The following is a 20257-nucleotide window of genomic DNA, read 5'->3' on the forward strand; positions in this document are numbered from 1 at the left end:
AAACACGGTTGGTATAAAAGACCCGGAAAACAGCAAATTTTCACATTTTGCCACGAAGACGACCTGGCTACATATACAGGAAGGAATTTTTTGCTGTTGGAGTGTCGCAGCCGAGCTATAAGTTGGATATGGACGACCCAGCCGTTCAACCTCTGGCAGTGCATATTGATGCGGTTTTAGCAGAACACCAACCACCTAAGCAAGCCGTACAATTAAACGATATTGCAGTCGAGATCAATAACCCCGTAAATCCGCCAGTACAGCCTCAAGAGCCGCGTATACCCAGTGCAGGTTTCTCTTCGTATTGTTTTTACTCGGCAGGGTTAGTGCTTTAGGCTTAGCTTCGTTGTAAGGGACAGGGTTTTTTAAGCTCCTTCTTCAAAAGCTTACGGGATTTGTCTACATGTCTCGTTTTCCTTCTGGTAGTGCAATTCCTACTTTGCTTTCTGTTCATCGGGAGAGGCACTCTTAGTACGCCTTACATTCTGTCTACGACGGGATACCCGTGTTCAGAGGCTGAGTCGGATGTCGTGCTTCTCACCGGGTCGACGTTTCGTGTGTATAACCCTTTCCATACTTGCCTGTTGCTAGATTAGGTAACGGGTTGAGGGCGGGAGCTTTGTAGCCTATAATTATTATAGTTGTTCCTTAGTATACTAATACCACTGTTATATCTCCCCCGCGTTTTGAAAGACATATAGGAAATTTTTTGCCTTTGGTCTAGTACAGGATATACATTCTTTACGCCTTTGTTGAGGCGGCATCAAATTCCTTTTGACTTGAATTAAGGGTTTAGATTTATGATACCTTTGTTAAAGCAATTTGCCACTTCGGTTTAATTACGCCTTTGTTGAGATGGCCAAGATTACCTACACTTGCGTTTAAGCAATATAAATTTATAGGCCTTTTGTTGCATTTGGTTAAAATACATAAAATGTTTACGCATGCTTTTTGTCCAAGCAGCATAAGTACCTCTACGCTTTTGGTGAAGCGGTATAGATTTACGATGTTTTTCTTGAACTCATGCAATCTAGATTTATTTACGCTTTTGTTGAAGCGATATACGCCTCCCAGTCTACGCTTTTGGTGAAGCGCTATGAGATTTACGCTGTTTTATTGAACTGACCTAGATTGGTTTACGCTTTTGTCGAAGCGATATAAGATTACCCAGTCGACGCTTTAGGTGAAGCGATATATAGGTTTATGAATTAAGATGCTTTATTGAACTGGTTTAAATCTACTTCCGCTTTGGGTGAAGCAACCTCTGAACGCTTTTGGTGAAGCAGTAGGGACTTACGATGCTGAATTGAACCATGCAATCTAGATTTATGCTTTTGTGGAAGCCATATAACTTACTTCTACGCACTTTTGGGGCAGCAGTGTAATTTATGATGCGTTTGCTGTACCAGTCTAGATTCATTTACGGCTTTTCATTTGTAGGTGTGCGAGTATAGGTTACCAGTCCATACGCTTTTGGAGAAGAGGTGTGAATTTAAGTTTTTGTTGAGGCAATTTCCCATTTACAATTTATTTACGCTTTTGCATTTAGTTGAGACGAACAAAATTGCTGGCTTGCGATCCAGCGATAGAAATTCATGGTGCTTTCCTTGAAGTCTTAAAAAATTGTTTACGTTTTTCCTCAAACCGGTATAAGTTTCACGTACCTCTAATGCTTTCGTGAGGCGGTATGGATTAATGCTGCCTGTGTTCCAGCAATATAGCTCACCTATGAATTACGACCGGTCACCGGTGTAAACCCGGACTTACGCTCCTGATGAATATTGTGATTTTTATAGATTCTGCAACACATATAAACGAACTTCAATGTTGTAGAAATCAAACAAACTTTAAAAAATATATTCTGCGTTGTTACGTACCAGGCTTAGATTCGGATTGTTCTACACGCCGTGGATTTATGATACGTTTATTTACGTAATTACCCATTTGGGAGTACTTAGCTATATTTTTCGTTGAGGCGACCAAAATAGGGGCGAATCTACGTCTTGGTGGTAGCGGTATTAAAACGTTTTAGAACTATTTATGAATTATGCACTTGTTAAAGCTATAGATTACGTTTATTGTTTACGGGAAATCATCTGCGCTTTGCTCCACCGGAATTATGTGCCTGGCGCACACTTTCTTTCGATTTTTGAATCTTTGGATTAAAGATCTCCCTTTCTCTTTGGACAAACTCACTGATCCCTCCCGTTATGTTAAAAAGGACCACTACCAAACAGTCATGCATGACAAGAGTGGTTACGATCACGTTTTCCCTACCAAGCGTAGTCAGGCGTTTTTCGGTCTCCAATGATTTTCCCCCGTTTGTGCTAATCGGTCCGCTTCTAAAGTTTCTTCAAACCCAACGCTGCCCGTTCTCTGTCGTCGTTCCGGATCTTAAACACAGGCGCTACTGGTGGCCGTTACTAAAACATCGTTGTTCTACTTCATTCATGTTGGGAAAAAGGGCGCTATTGGTGTCTTACTTTTCCCTGATTAAGGATTTTCGGCTTCAGGACCCGCCCACTGCCATGGGACCTGTGGGTCTTCAGGATCCCTTCTGCATACTAACGTTTCCGTACTGTTCAGGCACGTGTACTGTAATGTTCCTCGTTTGTGGAAACCAGCTGAATGTTGCCCAAAATGCCATTATGCTAACGATGTGGATTTCAACGGTGTGGATTTCAAAACAAACATTCCATCGAGTTTATTCACCAAACGTTTCCATATATAGATTTACCGAATATCAACGCTCGCTTCCAATCCCTCCAGTCCGTCAGAGGCCAAAAGCCGTACGAGTGTCAGAAGTCCCGTTTACAGGAAGACTTGGAGGTATTCTTGGCGTCTCTTCCACAGCCAAAAACGTTGATTTCTGCTTCAACTGGGGATGTGATCCGCTTCCTGATTTGAAAACATAAAACAGGTTAAACAAACGTTTTGATTCAGACGCCTGTCCATTTTTGGGTACCTCTATTGGACGTGCAACCTGCAAGTGTCCTACCAGGCTCGCGTCAGGTACGACCGACAACTATATAGCCAAGTTAAAGACAATATTTACATCGCTGGGCCCTCTTGATCGCTCTGATGTCCCTTCCGTGGGCTTTGGTAACCCAGCTAGTCACCCAACTGTCTCTAATTATCTGAAGTCTGTCTGCGAAGAACAAGTGATGCCAAAACAACCCGTTCCTTTGTTCTTTGACAAAATTTTTGGCATTGTGTAATTCAATCAAGGCGTCTTTATCACAACATGATATTAGCCTTTTTCTGCCTAGATCTCTACTCCGGCGATCGTGTTTCTCATTTAGAACGCTTGAAAAGGAATAATGTGTCTGCCTGGTAACGAGGGTTTCTTAAATCGCCACACCTGCGGTAAGACACTTCGGGGAAAGCACACCCATGTGTTCGCTGTGAAGCCTTCCCCTTCGCCATCCTCCTGTCCCCGATCGCTAACCTTCAGTTATACGTCCTCCTGTGTGACAGAATGCACGTCAACCTACGCCAGGGTTTTCTATTTCGCTCCACGGACCCTAAAGGTTGCGTTACTAACGCTCTTTTCTTGGCTCGGCTGTTACCAATCGTCTAAAGAAGTACCTCTCCAATTTAAACCTCGATGAAGGCGAGACCACCCACAGCTTCCGGGCAGGTTGTTCTATAACGTTGTCACTACTGGGCGCCTCCGACGAAGCTATAGCTAAACACATTGGTTGGAGGAGTGTCGCTACCGCACAATATTACACCCAAACGGATGCGGTCATGCATCCTACCCAAACCTCTTCTATCTTAACCACCGGCGCTTCTGCTTCGTCCGCCCTCCAAGATTCCCGCATGCGGCAACTTGGAGAAACCTTTCGAAGCAAGCCTTGCCTTGAAAGAAGCCTTGCCATAATGCTAGATAATATAACGCTTGTATAATATATCAAGTTCATATTTTTTCTGAGTATTGGAGAGAGTATTTGCACAGTAAACGCGAAAGGATTGATCAAATGTTGTTTCAGAGCCAGCGAAGCTCGGGCGTGAAAATCATTTTGTCCCCATTCTTAGTTTATTTTCAGCTATGGTATTGTGCAGCGGGGCGAACAGTGAGAATATATTCATATTCTCACTGGGCGCTTCGCTAAACAATACCATATTAATGCGTTAAAACTTAATGCAAATATAAGCAGAATCAGAGTAATCGCATGAATAAACACGGTTGGTATAAAAGACCCGGAAAACAGCAAATTTTCACATTTTGCCACGAAGACGACCTGGCTGCATATACAGGAAGGAATTTTCGTCCCACCCACCTCCCCTCGGCTGCGACACCGTCTCCTCGCCGCACTTTACTCTTAGCTGAAAATCATTTTGTCCCCATTCTTAGTTTATTTTCAGCTATGGTATTGTGCAGCGGGGCGAACAGTGAGAATATATTCAAATTCTGTCAGCTGTTAATTAGCCAAGCAAGTGAAACAACTTAACAGCTTAGTATACAAAGAAGACCATTTTTAAACGCTAATTTTCGCATTTCGCTCACCTTAATTTTCAAGAAAACTGAGATTGATGATTTTACCTGGATTAGATGTATTAGAGGATCTTGTAACGTTGCCTATAAAGAAAATAAATGTATGTAAATGCATGTAAATGTGTGCCATAAACGTAACTGGCTGCAAATAAATTTTGAAACGGGATAAAAAACGGCAAACAAGATCCGAAAAGATTATGTTAAAGAAGCGAAGAGCTGTCAAACTTAATTTTTGTATCAACTATATACCTAATTAATAATGTTAGTTTGTACAATCTTTTCGACAACGAATATTCGTCTAAAAACTGTTTTACACATCTGCAGTCGTATCGTAGCGAGATGTGGCGTATTTCCTTGTTTAAGTATCGTAGCAAAACGTGGTGAATCTTTAATCTTTATATCTCATCGATTCATTTTACGCGCGATTCGTTGCAATGCGAAACGGACCTAAAGCCTTATTGAATGCATGGTTTGTTTCTGACAATCATGCTAAGGGTTAATTTGAATCGATTTGATCGATTGAAAAACCTGCTATTCGTCGGATAACCGCATCTGGGCAGTGAAATATCAACATTGAGTACCAATTATTTATTACCTGGATTAGTAGTGGGTGGAATGGTGCCTGTTAAGAGAAAAGGAAATTCATTTATGTATTTTTTTATGTAATTTATGCGGCGGCGTAGGGGAGGGGAATATTTATATATTCAGTTCTATACCCGACGGAAGCTCGCCCCACAAATTTCGTTCTAGTTACGCCACTGAATTTATGTCAAAATATTTTTCTTATGCTTAGCTCCTTGAAAGGCCAGTAATAATGATAAAGATTACATGTTAACGAATAACTCAATTAACCTATGGATTATTTCATTTCAACTATGTCTCTCAAACGAGCCGCTGCTGACGTCGACCAGGTCATTGCATGAAATGTCAAATTATATAGCTCAAATAGACAAGTGCCTTATAGCATCTTGGTCGTGTTGAAGATTATTAAGTTTATTATCCCTTGCTTATCGCTGCCAGTATATACTGCAATCGGTACAATTATACTGCAAGCGTTTGAAATCAGTTCAAATAAAATAAGTGTCGCCTTTTTTTGGATTAAATTTTATCGATCAGTTCATCTTATCAGATCAGATCAGTTCTTAGATATTAATTTTACCTCGACTTGATGTATTAGAAGGCGTCGTATCTGTTAATAAGAAATATATTAATTTTTGCACATCCTCAAAGATTGTAATGACCGTTTAAATTTTGTCATATGTTAATTTGCCAAATTAAACAGTGAAACGACTTAACAGCATAATATACAAAGAAGGCCGTTTTTAAAACCTAAAAGTCGGCTCAGTTCAATTTTCAAGAAAAAGATTGATGATTTTACCTGGATCAGATGTATTTGAAGGTCTTGTCACGTTGCCTACAAAAAAAACCAAAAAACTGAAAATTTTAAAAATTGGTAACAGTTTTCTGACCTTTTCTCTCAATGCACGAACCACGGATTGTCTTTTGCTTTGCGCCAAAAATGTGACTGGCTGCAAACAATTTTTGAAACGGGATAAAAAATGGTAAAGAAGGACAAACAAAATGAAATTTTTAGAGAATATAGCGGTTTGTGTCAGAAAATTTTTTTTCTTCCAGTTAGGAGCAAATTCTTTACGGTTTCCTAGGATGCTTTTGTTGCTCTGACAATTTCTTGACCGATCTTGACAATCTCTCAGCGTGATATTTTTTCAACTATTTCGGACTTTCGCACTGATTCCTCTAGTGTCGTTAGTGTCGGGGGGGGGGGCAATTAGTCAAATATTCACCTTTGGCAATATTAGTTTATTATGAAATTGATTGTTTTTACGCTATATAAATATTTGCCCTCCTATATCTTCCCTGGCCTCTGTTTTCTAGATAAATATTGAATTTTTCAAGCAACACAAAAATGCTTAAAAAAAATAAATATTTAGATATTAATCAACAAAAATAATTTATTGATCGATCGAAAAACTTGCTATTCGGTGGATAGCGCCATTCGTCGAATAACCGCGACTGGGCAGTGAAACATCAACATTGAGTACCAATTATTTATTACCTTGATTAGTAGTGGGTGGAATGGTGCCTGTAAAAGAGAAAAGGAAATTCTTGAATGTATTATTTTATGTAATTTATGCGGCGGCGTAGGGGAGGTGAATATTTATATATTCAGTTCTATACCGCGGAGTAGCTCGCCCCACAAATTTCGTTCTAGTTACGCCACTGAATTTATGTCGAAATATTTTTGTTATGCTTAGCTTTTTGGAAGGCCAGAAATAATGATATAGATTACATGTTAACGAATAACTCAATTAACCTATGGATTATTTTATTTCAATTATGTCCCTCATGCGACCCGCTGCTGACGTCGACCAGGTCATTGCATGAAATGTCAAATTACGTAACTCAAATACACAAGTGCCTTATAGCATCTTGGTCGTGTTGAAGATTAAGTTTATTATCCCTTTCCTCATCGCTGCCAGTATATACTGCAATCGGTAAAATTATACTGCAAGCGTTTGAAATCATTTCAAACAAAATAAGTGTTGCCTTTTTTAGATCAAATTTTATTGATCAGTTCATATCTTAGATATTAATTTTGCTCGACTTGATGTATAAGAGGGCGTCGTATCTGTTATTAAAAAATATTTTATTTTTCCACATCCTTAAAGATTGTAATTACCGTTTAATTTTTGTCATATGTTAATTTGCCAAACAATGGAAACGACTTAACAGCATATTATACAAAGAACACCATCTACAAAAGCTAAAAGTTCCCTTAGTTCAATTTTTAAGAAAAAGATTGAAGATTTTACCTGGATTAGATGTATTAGAAGGTCTTGTCGCGTTGCCTATAAAGAAAATAAAATAACTGAAATTTTCTAAAATTGGTAACAGTTTTCTGACCTTCTCTCTCCTTTCACGAACCACGGATTGTCTTTTAATTTGCGCCATAAATGTGACTGGAAATCAGTCGCTGATATTCAAATAACATGCAAAATATGTATTCGCACTCGATAGATGATATTACTGAAATTGCCTTCATCAAAGGTTTGCAGAATACAGAAATGAAAAGTTGCTGAATACAAATAACATTGCTTTAGTTCACGATATGTTTTTGATCAATGTTTTTTTAAACAGAGGATTTTTACCAGTGGGGTGGGGTCGGGGAAAACATGAGGATAAGGCCCCTCATGATCTATATGTTAAAAGAGGCCCAATATGACTAGATCTGATTGTAGCAAATTAGGTATGAAGCCATTTTACATGCTATTCCATCTCCACTAAAGCCAAAGTTGCAAGAACAGTCGAACGACCCATTGGTATTGCGACATGATGCTTGAGAATGACAGTTATCAATTCCAAGTTCACATTCATTGATATCTAAGATATTACAATATAAAATACATAAACTCCCATATTTTTAACGGTTAAATCTATGTTTTTTTAACCAAATAGAGGAAATTAAATTGCAAGGGAATTATGAATTATCCTCGTCAATTTTTTTGCAAAATATTACCAAATACCATGCAAATAATTAGTATAAAGATGTAAACCTGTGCAGGTTACGCCATCTCCGGTATAACCGTTTTCACAAATGCAGTAAAACGATTCATTCGTATTGACACATGACGCTCCAATAGCGCAGTTGTGTGTTCCAAAGTAACATTCATTTACATCTAAAATATAATATTTACATAGACATGCATTTTTAGAATACTTCAATTTTACTACCAGGCAGTTACTCTGACTCAGAGTGTCAGTCTGTTTTGTTCTTAACCCTAATTTTCTTACGAGCAGAAAATAGAACAAACTTTTATAAGTTTTAATATTTTCTTGCCGATATATTTTGAAACTTATTTCTTACCTAATGGTGTTGAATAGTTCAGAACAAATCCCGGTGCTGACACGCTATAATCCGAGTGAAACACGATGAAGAGTTTGAGTCCAGATGATACCAGGCTTCTTGGTAATTGGTTTCCACAGAATCTGCCCAGTTTCGTCGTATTTGCTGAATCTCCATCATAAACTTCCAAATAGTCAAATCCACAACTGTAACTACCTTCCAGCTAAAACGTCATGCATTTTTTGTAAATTATTTGTCAATTTTGCACATACGAATTAAATTGATTTTAAACTGTTTAAAGGTTTAAACTATACTATTCTACGAATTTCTAAGTTCAGTCAATGAAAGATTGCTAATATTCAATTGATAGTGCAATCGTCTGCTGATTAGCTCAAAGTGTACGGATATTTTTGAATGTTCTCGTTGTTGTCTGTTGAGGTATTTGTCGCGCCAGCTTGTTATCTTTTCTACACAATGAAATTTGCCATGAAAAGGCTTGTTTTTTTTCGAAATTCAATAAATAATAAGACAATTTTTCAAGTCGGCTTTCGCAAGTTATCTAGGATATACTGACATTGACCTCTGCCTGAACATTCCGGATACCCTGCGCTCCCTCATCCAATAATTATATTGGAATCGTCACTTCCGGTGAAATGGAGCTAAGTGTTTGGTTGAGAAGAATTTACTTCCATATAAAATTCAGCTATTTATATCATAATATTTCCGCTCATGCAGTTGTCCAATAAAAAGATAATTTTGTTTTCCACTTTAAACTTATAAGCCTTTTAAGCTAAACGACTTAAACGACCATAGAACAACTTAACCCAGACAGTTTAGGCCGAGTTTACGTAACCCAAATAATTTAATGTTTTGTTTTTGTTTTTATCACTGCGTGCCAGGCTAATAATACGAATTCATGCATTTCTTGTTTGTTTCAAGTGCAAATATATGCCTTATGCCATATAATAAATATTTTATTAACCTCGTTTGCTCGATCTTTATCGCGAGAAATATCGGTCTTCGATATTTTTGAACAAACCTTGGTCTTTGAGCTCGTTCCGTTCAAAAAGCCCTCGGTCCGATATTTCTCGGTAAAGATTTCACCTCGGTTAATAAGAAGTAAATATTTGAAGAGTAAAAAAATTTTTAATCTTGAACTGTTCTAGGAATAGGATATTAAAAAATATTTTTCCTTTTCGAGAAAAGGAAATAGTTTTTATAAAAAAATCTGGACATTTAAAGTACTAAAATTATCAGCCCAGTAGATCAACTACTTCTTGATGCCAAACCTATAAGCGAGGCATAATTTTTTTCTTTGATATATTTATGTTCACTGACTGTAAAAACAATCAATTTGAAAAGAAATGAATAAGCTATTTAGAAAACGATTACGTGAGTATGCTCCCCCCCCCCGCCTATAAAGCTCGCAACGCCTCTGTTCTTTGTATTAGTTAAACCGTTTGATTTTCAATTGAACTGCGAGCGAATTAACATATCTTTCTCGACAAAACTTGAACGTTAATCGCACTGATACAGCAAGATGGGGGAAATATCGCAAAAACGTTAGTGGATGAAGATCAATATTTAGGAAAAGAATATTGATATAAACATATTTGCATGATGTTACTATGCAAACGTACAAGAATATTGATAAAGTTTACGACTGAGCGGGAAAAGAGAAACGATACACTAGCTGACGCGTAAGCAGTGTTTCGGGATAAAAATGATAAAACGATGAAGTTATTCGAACAAAAACATGTTATGTCGCTAAGGTTTTTTCGCCCAAACAGGGCCGGAGGAGCAATAAATTAGGTAAAAGTAGCCTACCAAGAATGAAGTAAACTGTAGTAAAATTTTTCTTCCATTGGTGCTGGAAATGGTCCAACTGCAATCCAAGTAGTGAGGGTATGAAAGGGGATAAAGAGGGCTTGTGAGTTTTCCAGGAGGATACAGTTGACTTTCGCCGCATAATTCTGGAAATATTATTCACACAAACTTATTGAAGGATAGAGCAAAGTGGAATTTATCGCCGATTATTTATTATTAGAATAGTAAATAGGAACATGTTCAAACTTGAATTAGCCTAGACCTATATAGGGGCAAAAGAGCATTAATTGAGGTAGGGAGCACATATTCATATCTTCATGTTCGGCAATATTAGTTTCTCATTCCTCAATGCAAAAAATAATGAAAACGCAATGACAAAGCCCTGTTTTCGAATATGCATCGTTAATAATAATTACTAATAGGTACTGTTACCTGGCGCTGATGTCGTAAAATTTCGTGGAATGTTTTTCGCTGTGAAGAAATAAATTAGTATAATTATTCTCCCGCATCAACTTATTTTGTTTTAGTTTGTATACTATTTAATTATGACTGCAATTGGAAACTATGGATTCCTTGTGAGTCTTGTAACAGTCATGCTAAGGGTTAATTTTTGTCTTAACTTCAACGAAATAAAAAAGATATCAAATTCAAGCGAAGAACTGCTGAGAAAAATGTGTCAACTATGGACGATTAAATCTTTATTAGCCAACACCTACGGCGGATTGCATGCATGTACGAAGGCTGGATATTCCTTTACATAGCAGGGGCCACGAAAGATCGTTAGGTTCGCGGAGGGGGGGAAATTATTCATATTTTCGGGTTAGCAATATTAGTTTCCTACGAAATTGTTTTTTTTATCGTCAGCTGAAATGAATATATAAATATTTGGCCTCCAGTTTCCAATCTTCCGTGGCCCCTGCATCTACTAGACAATTATTGATTGTGCGCAAAAATGTTTAAAAAAGAAATAAAACATTAGGTATTAACCAACAAGTATAATTTAGATCGTTTGAAAAACCCGCTTTTCGGTGGAGAGCGCTATATCCGTCGAATAAACGCGGCTGGGCAGTGAAACATCAAAATTCACTACCAATTATTCATTACCTGGATTAGTAGTGGGTGGAATGGTGCCTGTAAAGAGAAAACGAAGTTCTTCCATATTTTATTTTATGTAATTTATGCAGCGGCGTAGGAGAGGTGAATATGCAAATATTCAGTTCTACCCGACGGGGCTGTATTTTAAGCTGTTGGACTTTCAAGTGTAATCCGTCCGGCTGAATTAAATAATGAACACTCACCCCAAATTTCGTTCTAGTTACGCCACTGAATTTATGTCGAAATATTTTACTTATTCTTAGCTCCTTGAAATGCCAGTAATGGTAATATAGATTACGGCAACTCTAGACGCACGTGTATTCTTGGAATCGGTATATACTGCCAGCGTTTGAAATCAGTTCAGACTAAATAGGTGTCGCCTTTTTGGATAAATTTTATCGATCAGTTCATATCTTGGATATTAATTTTACCTCGACTTGATGTATAAGAAGGCGTCGTATCTGTGAATAAAAAATATATTTTTGCACTCTCAAAGATTATAATCCGTATAATTTTTGTCAGCTGTTAATTCGCCAAACAAGTGAAACGACGGCACAGCATAATATACAAAGAAGACAATTTATAAAAGCTAAAATTTTACTAGCTCTGTTCAATTTTCAAGAAAAAGATTGATGATTTTACCTGGACTAGATGTATTAGAAGGTCTTGTTGCGTTAGCTATAAAAAAAACAAATAAACTTAATTTTTTACAAATTGGTAACATTTTTCTGACCTTCTCTCTCCATGCACGAACCACGGATTGTCTTTTGATTTGCGCCATAAATCTAAATGGCTGCAAATAAATTTTGAAGCGGGATAAAAAAGAGAGAATATAGCGGTTTGTATCAGAAATTTTTCTGCGTCCAGTTTGGAACAAATTCTTATCGCTTTCCCAGGGTGCTTTTTGTTGCTCTGACAATTTTTTGACCGATATGTTGACAATCTCTCAGCGTGATATCTTTTTAACTATTTCGGACCTTCGGACAAGATTCCTCTGGTGTCGTTAGTGTCGGGGGGGGGGCATTTATTCATATATTCATGTTTGGCAATATTAGTTCCTTATGAAATTGATTGTTTTTACGCTATATAAATATTTGCCCTGATGTTAACGATCTTCCGTGACCTCTGTCTTCTAGATAATTATTAACTTTTTCAAGCAGCACAAAAATGTTTAAAAAATTAATAAAAGTTAGATATTAATCAACAAAAATAATTTATAGATCGATCGAAAAACTTGCTATTCAGTGGATAGCGCCATTTATCGAATAACCGCGACTGGGCAGTGAAACATCAACATTGAGTACCAATTATTTATTACCTGGATTAGTAGTGGGTGCAATGGTGCCTGTAAAGAGAAAACGAAATTCCTCTTTATTTTATTTTATGTAATTTATGCAGCGTTGTAGTGGAGGTGAATATTCATATACTCAGTTCTACCCGACGGAGCTGTATTTTAAGCTATTGCACTTGCAAGTGTAATCCGTCCGGCAGCATTAAATATATGAATACTCACCCCCCAAATTTCAATCTAGTTACGCCACTGAATTAATGTCGAAATATTTTCTTATTCTTAGCTCCTTGAAATGCCAGTAATAGTAATATAGATATCATTACACGTTAACGAATGTCTAAATTAACCCAGCGCACTATAACAGCTAAGTCGTCCCCTACACAAATAAATTACTTCATTTCAATTATGTCGCTCATATACGACCCGCTGCTGACGTCGACCAGGTCATTGAAATATCAAATTACGCGACTCAAATACACAATTGACTTATAGCGCATCTTGATCTGGTTGAAGACTATTGGGTTTATTATCCCTTGCTTATCGCTGCAAGGTAAATAAATTGACGGTGACTCGAGGCGTGTGGCCTTTTTTGGATTAAATTTTATCGATCAGTTCATATCTTAGATATTAATTTTACTTGGACTTGATGTATAAGAAGGCGTCGTATCTGTTAATAAAAAATATATTTTTTTATATATTTTTTTACATTCTCAAAGATTATAATCACTGTTTAAATTCTGTCAGCTGTTAATTAGCCAAAGAAGTGAAACAACTTAACAGCTTAGTATACAAAGAAGACCATTTTTAAACGCCAAAAATTCGCAGTTCCCTCAGCTTAAATTTCAAGAAAAAGATTGATGATTTTACCTGGATTAGATGTATTAGAAGATCTTGTCGCGTTGCCTATAAAGAAAATAAATGTATGTAAAATGTAAATGTTTGCCATAAATGTAACTGGCTGCAAATAAATTTTGAAACGGGATAAAAAACGGCAAACAAGGGCCGACAAGATTATGTTAAAGAAGCGAAGAGCTGTCAAACTTATTTTTTGTATCAACTATACCTAATTAATAATGTTAGTTTGTACAATCTTTTCCACAACGAATATTCTTCTAAAAACTGTTTTACACATCTCCAGTCGTATCGTAGCGAGATGTGGCGTATTTCCTTGTTTAAATATCGTAGCAAAACGTGGTGAATCTTTAATCTTTATATCTCATCGATTCATTCTACGCGCGATTCGTTGCAATGCGAAACGGACCTAAAGCCTTATTGAATGCATGGTTTGTTTCTGACAATCATGCTAAGGGTTAATTTGAATCGATTTGATCGATTGAAAACCTGCTATTCGTCGGATAACCGCATCTGGGCAGTGAAATATCAACATTGAGTACCAATTATTTATTACCTGGATTAGTAGTGGGTGGAATGGTGCCTGTTAAGAGAAAAGGAAATTCATCCATGTATTTTTTATGTAATTTATGCGGCGGCGTAGGGGAGGTGAATATTTATATATTCAGTTCTATACCCGACGGAAGCTCACCCCACAAATTTCGTTCTAGTTACGCCACTGAATTTATGTCGAAATAATTTTCTTATGCTTAGCTCCTTGAAAGGCCAGTAATAATGATAAAGATTACATGCTAACGAATAACTCAATTAACCTATGGAATATTTCATTTCAATTATGTTCCTCATACGACCCGCTGCTGACGTCGACCAGGTCATTGCATGAAATGTCAAATTACGTAACTCAAATACACAAGTGCCTTATAGCATCTTGGTCGGGTTGAAGACCATTAAGTTTATTATCCCTTTGCTCATCGTTGCCAGTATATACTGCAACCGGTACAATTATATTGCAAGCGTTTGAAATCAGTTCAAACAAAATAAGTGTTGCCTTTTTTGGATCAAATTTTATCGATCAGTTCATATCTTAGATATTAATTTTACCTGGACTTGATGTATAAGAGGGCGTCGTATCTGTTATTAAAAAATTTTTATTTTTCCACATCCTTAAAGATTGTAATTACCGTTTAATTTTTGTCATATGTTAATTTGCCAAACAATGGAAACGACTTAACAGCATAATATACAAATAACACCATCTACAAAAGCTAAAAGTTCGCTTAGTTCAATTTTTAAGAAAAAGATTGATGATTTTACCTGGATTAGATGTATTAGAAGGTCTTGTCGCGTTGCCTATAAAGAAAATAAAATAACTGAAATTTTCTAAAATTTGTAAGAGTTTTCTGACCTTTCTCCTTTCACGAACCACGGATTGTCTTTTAATTTGCGCCATAAATGTGACTGGAAATCAGTCGCCTGATATTCAAATAACATGCAAAATATGTATTCGCACTCGATAGATGATATTACTGAAATTGCCTTCATCAAAGGTTCACAGAATACAGAAATGGAAAGTTACTGAATACAAATAAAATTGCTTTAGTTCAAGACATGTTTTTGATCAATGTTTTTTAAACAGAGGATTTTTACCAGTGGGGTGGGGTCGGGGAAAACATGGGGATAAGGCCCCTCATGATCTATATGTTAAAAGAGGCCCAATATGACTAGATCTGATTGTAGCAAATTAGGTATGAAGCCATTTTACATGCTATTCCATCTCCACTAAAGCCAAAGTTGCAAGAACAGTCGAACGACCCATTGGTATTGCGACATGATGCTTGAGAATGACAGTTATCAATTCCAAGTTCACATTCATTGATATCTAAGATATTACAATATAAAATACATAAACTCCCATATTTTTAACGGTTAAATCTATGTTTTTTTAACCAAAAAGAGGAAATTAAATTGCAAGGGAATTATGAATTATCCTCGTCAATTTTTTTGCAAAATATTACCAAATACCATGCAAATAATTAGTATAAAGATGTAAACCTGTGCAGGTTACGCCATCTCCGGTATAACCGTTTTCACAAATGCAGTAAAACGATTCATTCGTATTGACACATGACGCTCCAATAGCGCAGTTGTGTGTTCCAAAGTAACATTCATTTACATCTAAAATATAATATTTACATAGACATGCATTTTTAGAATACTTCAATTTTACTACCAGGCAGTTACTCTGACTCAGAGTGTCAGTCTGTTTTGTTCTTAACCCTAATTTTCTTACGAGCAGAAAATAGAACAAACTTTTATAAGTTTTAATATTTTCTTGCCGATATATTTTGAAACTTATTTCTTACCTAATGGTGTTGAATAGTTCAGAACAAATCCCGGTGCTGACACGCTATAATCCGAGTGAAACACGATGAAGAGTTTGAGTCCAGATGATACCAGGATTCTTGGTAATTGGTTTCCACAGAATCTGCCCAGTTTCGTCGTATTTGCTGAATCTCCATCATAAACTTCCAAATAGTCAAATCCACAACCGTAACTACCTTCCAGCTAAAACGTCATGCATTTTTTGTAAATTATTTGTCAATTTTGCACATACGAATTAAATTGATTTAAACTGTTTAAAGGTTTAAACTATACTATTCTACGAATTTCTAAGTTCAGTCAATGAAAGATTGCTAATATTCAATTGATAGTGCAATCGTCTGCTGATTAGCTCAAAGTGTACGGATATTTTTGAATGTTCTCGTTGTTGTCTGTTGAGGGTATTTGTCGCGCCAGCTTGTTATCTTTTCTACACAATGAAATTTGCCATGAAAAGGCTTGTTTTTTTTTTCGAAATTCAATGAATAATAAGACAATTATTCAAGTCGGCTTACGCAAGTTATCTAGGATATACTGACATTGACCTCTGCCTGAACATTCCGGATACCCTGCGCTCCCTCATCCAATAAATATTGGAATCGTCACTTCCGGTGAAATGGAGCTAAGTGTTTGGTTGAGAAGAATTTACTTCCATATAAAATTCAGCTATTTATATCATAATATTTGCGCTCATGCAGTTGTCCAATAAAAAGATAATTTTGTTTTCCATTTGAACTTATAGGCCTTTTAAGCTAAACGACTTAAACGACCATAGAACAACTTAACCCAGACAGTTTAGGCCGAGTTTACGTAACCCAAATAATTTAATGTTTTGTTTTTGTTTTTATCACTGCGTACCAGGCTAATAATACGAATTCATGCATTTCTTGTTTGTTTCAAGTGCAAATATGCCTTATGCCATATAATAATATTTTATTAACCTCGTTTGCTCGATCTTTATCGCGAGAAATATCGGTCTTCGATATTTTTGAACAAACCTTGGTCTTTGAGCTCGTTCCGTTCAAAAAGCCTCGGTCCGATATTTCTCGGTAAAGATTTCACCTCGGTTAATAAGAAGTAAATATTTAGAAAGAATAAAAAAATTTTTAATCTTGAACTGTTCTAGGAATAGGATATTAAAAAATATTTTTCCTTTTCGAGAAAAGGAAATAGTTTTTATAAAAAAATCTGGACATTTAAAGTACTAAAATTATCAGCCCAGTAGATCAACTACTTCTTGATGCCAAACCTATAAGCGAGGCATAATTTTTTTCTTTGATATATTTATGTTCACTGACTGTAAAAACAATCAATTTGAAAAGAAATGAATAAGCTATTTAAAAAACGATTACGTGAGTATGCTCCCCCCCCCCGCCTATAAAGCTCGCAACGCCTCTGTTCTTTGTATTAGTTAAACCGTTTGATTTTCAATTGAACTGCGAGCGAATTAACATATCTTTCTCGACAAAACTTGAACGTTAATCGCACTGATAAAGCAAGATGGGGGAAATATCGCAAAAACGTTAGTGGATGAAGATCAATATTTAGGAAAAGGATATTGATATAAACATATTTGCATGATGTTACTATGCAAACGTACAAGAATATTGATAAAGTTTACGACTGAGCGGGAAAAGAGAAACGATACACTAGCTGACGCGTAAGCAGTGTTTCGGGATAAAAATGATAAAACGATGAAGTTATTCGAACAAAAACATGTTATGTCGCTAAGGTTTTTTCGCCCAAACAGGGCCGGAGGAGCAATAAATTAGGTAAAAGTAGCCTACCAAGAATGAAGTAAACTGTAGTAAAATTTTTCTTCCATTGGTGCTGGAAATCGTCCAACTGCAATCCAAGTAGTGAGGGTATGAAAGGGGATGAAGAGGGCTTGTGAGTTTTCCAGGAGGATACAGTTGACTTTCGCCGCATAATTCTGGAAATATTATTCACACAAACTTATTGAAGGATAGAGCAAAGTGGAATTTATCGCCGATTATTTATTATTAGAATAGTAAATAGGAACATGTTCAAACTTGAATTAGCCTAGACCTATATATGGGCAAAAGAGCATTAATTGAGGTAGGGAGCAATTATTCATATCTTCATGTTCGGCAATATTAGTTTCTTATTCCTCAATGCAAAAAATAATGAAAACGCAATGCCAAAGCCCTGTTTTCGAATATGCATCGTTAATAATAATTACTAATAGGTACTGTTACCTGGCGCTGATGTCGTAAAATTTCGTGGAATGTTTTTCGCTGTGAAGAAATAAATTAGTATAATTATTCTCCCGCATCAACTTATTTTGTTTTAGTTTGTATACTATTTAATTATGACTGCAATTGGAAACTATGGATTCCTTGTGAGTCTTGAAACAGTCATGCTAAGGGTTAATTTTTGTCTTAACTTCAACGAAATAAAAAAGATATCAAATTCAAGCGAAGAACTGCTGAGAAAAATGTGTCAACTATGGACGATTAAATCTTTATTAGCCAACACCTACGGCGGATTGCATGCATGTACGAAGGCTGGATATTCCTTTACATAGCAGGGGCCACGAAAGATCGTTAGGTTCGCGGGGGGGAAATTATTCATATTTTCGGGTTAGCAATATTAGTTTCCTACGAAATTGTTTTTTTTTATCGTCAGCTGAAATGAATATATAAATATTTGGCCTCCAGTTTCCAATCTTCCGTGGCCCCTGCATCTACTAGACAATTATTGATTGTGCGCAAAAATGTTTAAAAAAGAAATAAAACATTAGGTATTAACCAACAAGTATAATTTAGATCGTTTGAAAAACCCGCTTTTCGGTGGAGAGCGCTATATCCGTCGAATAAACGCGGCTGGGCAGTGAAACATCAAAATTCACTACCAATTATTCATTACCTGGATTAGTAGTGGGTGGAATGGTGCCTGTAAAGAGAAAACGAAGTTCTTCCATTTTTATTTTATGTAATTTATGCAGCGGCGTAGGAGAGGTGAATATGCAAATATTCAGTTCTACCCGACGGGGCTGTATTTTAAGCTGTTGGACTTTCAAGTGTAATCCATCCGGCTGAATTAAATAATGAACACTCACCCCCAAATTTCGTTCTAGTTACGCCACTGAATTTATGTCGAAATATTTTACTTATTCTTAGCTCCTTGAAATGCCAGTAATGGTAATATAGATTACGGCAACTCTAGACGCACGTGTATTCTTGGAATCGGTATATACTGCCAGCGTTTGAAATCAGTTCAGACTAAATAGGTGTCGCCTTTTTGGATTAAATTTTATCGATCAGTTCATATCTTGGATATTAATTTTACCTCGACTTGATGTATAAGAAGGCGTCGTATCTGTAAATAAAAAATATATTTTTGCACTCTCAAAGATTATAATCTCCGTATAATTTTTGTGAGCTGTTAATTCGCCAAACAAGTGAAACGACGGCACGGCATAATATACAAAGAAGACAATTTATAAAAGCTAAAATTTTACTAGCTCTGTTCAATTTTCAAGAAAAAGATTGATGATTTTACCTGGACTAGATGTATTAGAAGGTCTTGTTGCGTTAGCTATAAAAAAAAACAAATAAACTTAATTTTTTACAAATTGGTAACATTTTTCTGACCTTCTCTCTCCATGCACGAACCACGGATTGTCTTTTGATTTGCGCCATAAATCTAAATGGCTGCAAATAAATTTTGAAGCAGGATAAAAAAGAGAGAATATAGCGGTTTCTATCAGAAATTTTTCTTCGTCCAGTTTGGAACAAATTCTTATCGCTTTCCCAGAATGCTTTTTGTTGCTCTGACAATTTTTTGACCGATATGTTGACAATCTCTCAGCGTGATATCTTTTTAACTAATTCGGACCTTCGGACAAGATTCCTCTGGTGTCGTTAGTGTCGGGGGGGGGGAAATTATTCATATATTCATGTTTGGCAATATTAGTTCCTTATGAAATTGATTGTTTTAACGCTATATAAATAATTGCCCTCGTGTTAACGATCTTCCGTGCTCTCTGTCTTCTACATAGATATTAACTTTTTCAAGCAGCACAAAAATGTTTAAAAAATTAATAAAAGTTTAGATATTAATCAACCAAAATAATTTAGACAATTCGAAAAACCTCCTATTCGGTGGATAGCGCCATTATTTATTACCTGGATTAGTAGTTGGTGGAATGGTGCCTGTAAAGGGAAAAGGAAATTCTTCCATATTTTATTTTATGTAATTTATGCAGCGGCGTAGGGCAGGTGAATATTCATATATTCAGTTCTACCAGACGGAGACTCACCCCGAATTTCTTTCTAGTTACGCCACTGAATTTATGCCGAAATATTTTTCCTATTCTTAGCTCCTCGAAATGGCAGTAATAGTAATATAGATATCGTTTCATGATAACGAATAACCCAATTACCCTATGGATTATTTCATTTCAATTATGTCCCTCAAACGACCC

General features: G+C 36.3%; 1 protein-coding gene across 1 annotated transcript; it reads right to left on the reverse strand.

The window, feature by feature from the left end:
* Positions 1 to 5657: 5657 nt before the first annotated feature.
* Positions 5658 to 19472, reverse strand: LOC114544394 (tolloid-like protein 2; the record flags this gene model as incomplete). Its single annotated transcript, XM_028563048.1, has 26 exons — positions 19425 to 19472; positions 19333 to 19368; positions 19120 to 19149; positions 18697 to 18723; positions 18027 to 18065; positions 17595 to 17740; positions 15937 to 15993; positions 15792 to 15889; positions 15481 to 15603; positions 15191 to 15307; positions 14743 to 14778; positions 13985 to 14011; positions 13444 to 13479; positions 12604 to 12630; positions 11928 to 11963; positions 11717 to 11746; positions 11295 to 11321; positions 10623 to 10661; positions 10191 to 10336; positions 8385 to 8586; positions 8074 to 8196; positions 7784 to 7900; positions 7333 to 7368; positions 6576 to 6602; positions 5877 to 5912; positions 5658 to 5687 (listed from the first exon to the last, which is right to left on the reverse strand). Coding segments are annotated over exons 1-26 (1696 nt in total), but the record flags the coding sequence as incomplete, so codon positions are not given.
* Between the last annotated feature and the right edge of the window lie 785 nt (positions 19473 to 20257).

Source organism: Dendronephthya gigantea, unplaced genomic scaffold (genome assembly GCF_004324835.1).
Source record: "Dendronephthya gigantea isolate DGI-Jeju-01 unplaced genomic scaffold, DenGig_1.0 000765F, whole genome shotgun sequence".
Lineage (NCBI taxonomy): Eukaryota > Metazoa > Cnidaria > Anthozoa > Malacalcyonacea > Nephtheidae > Dendronephthya > Dendronephthya gigantea.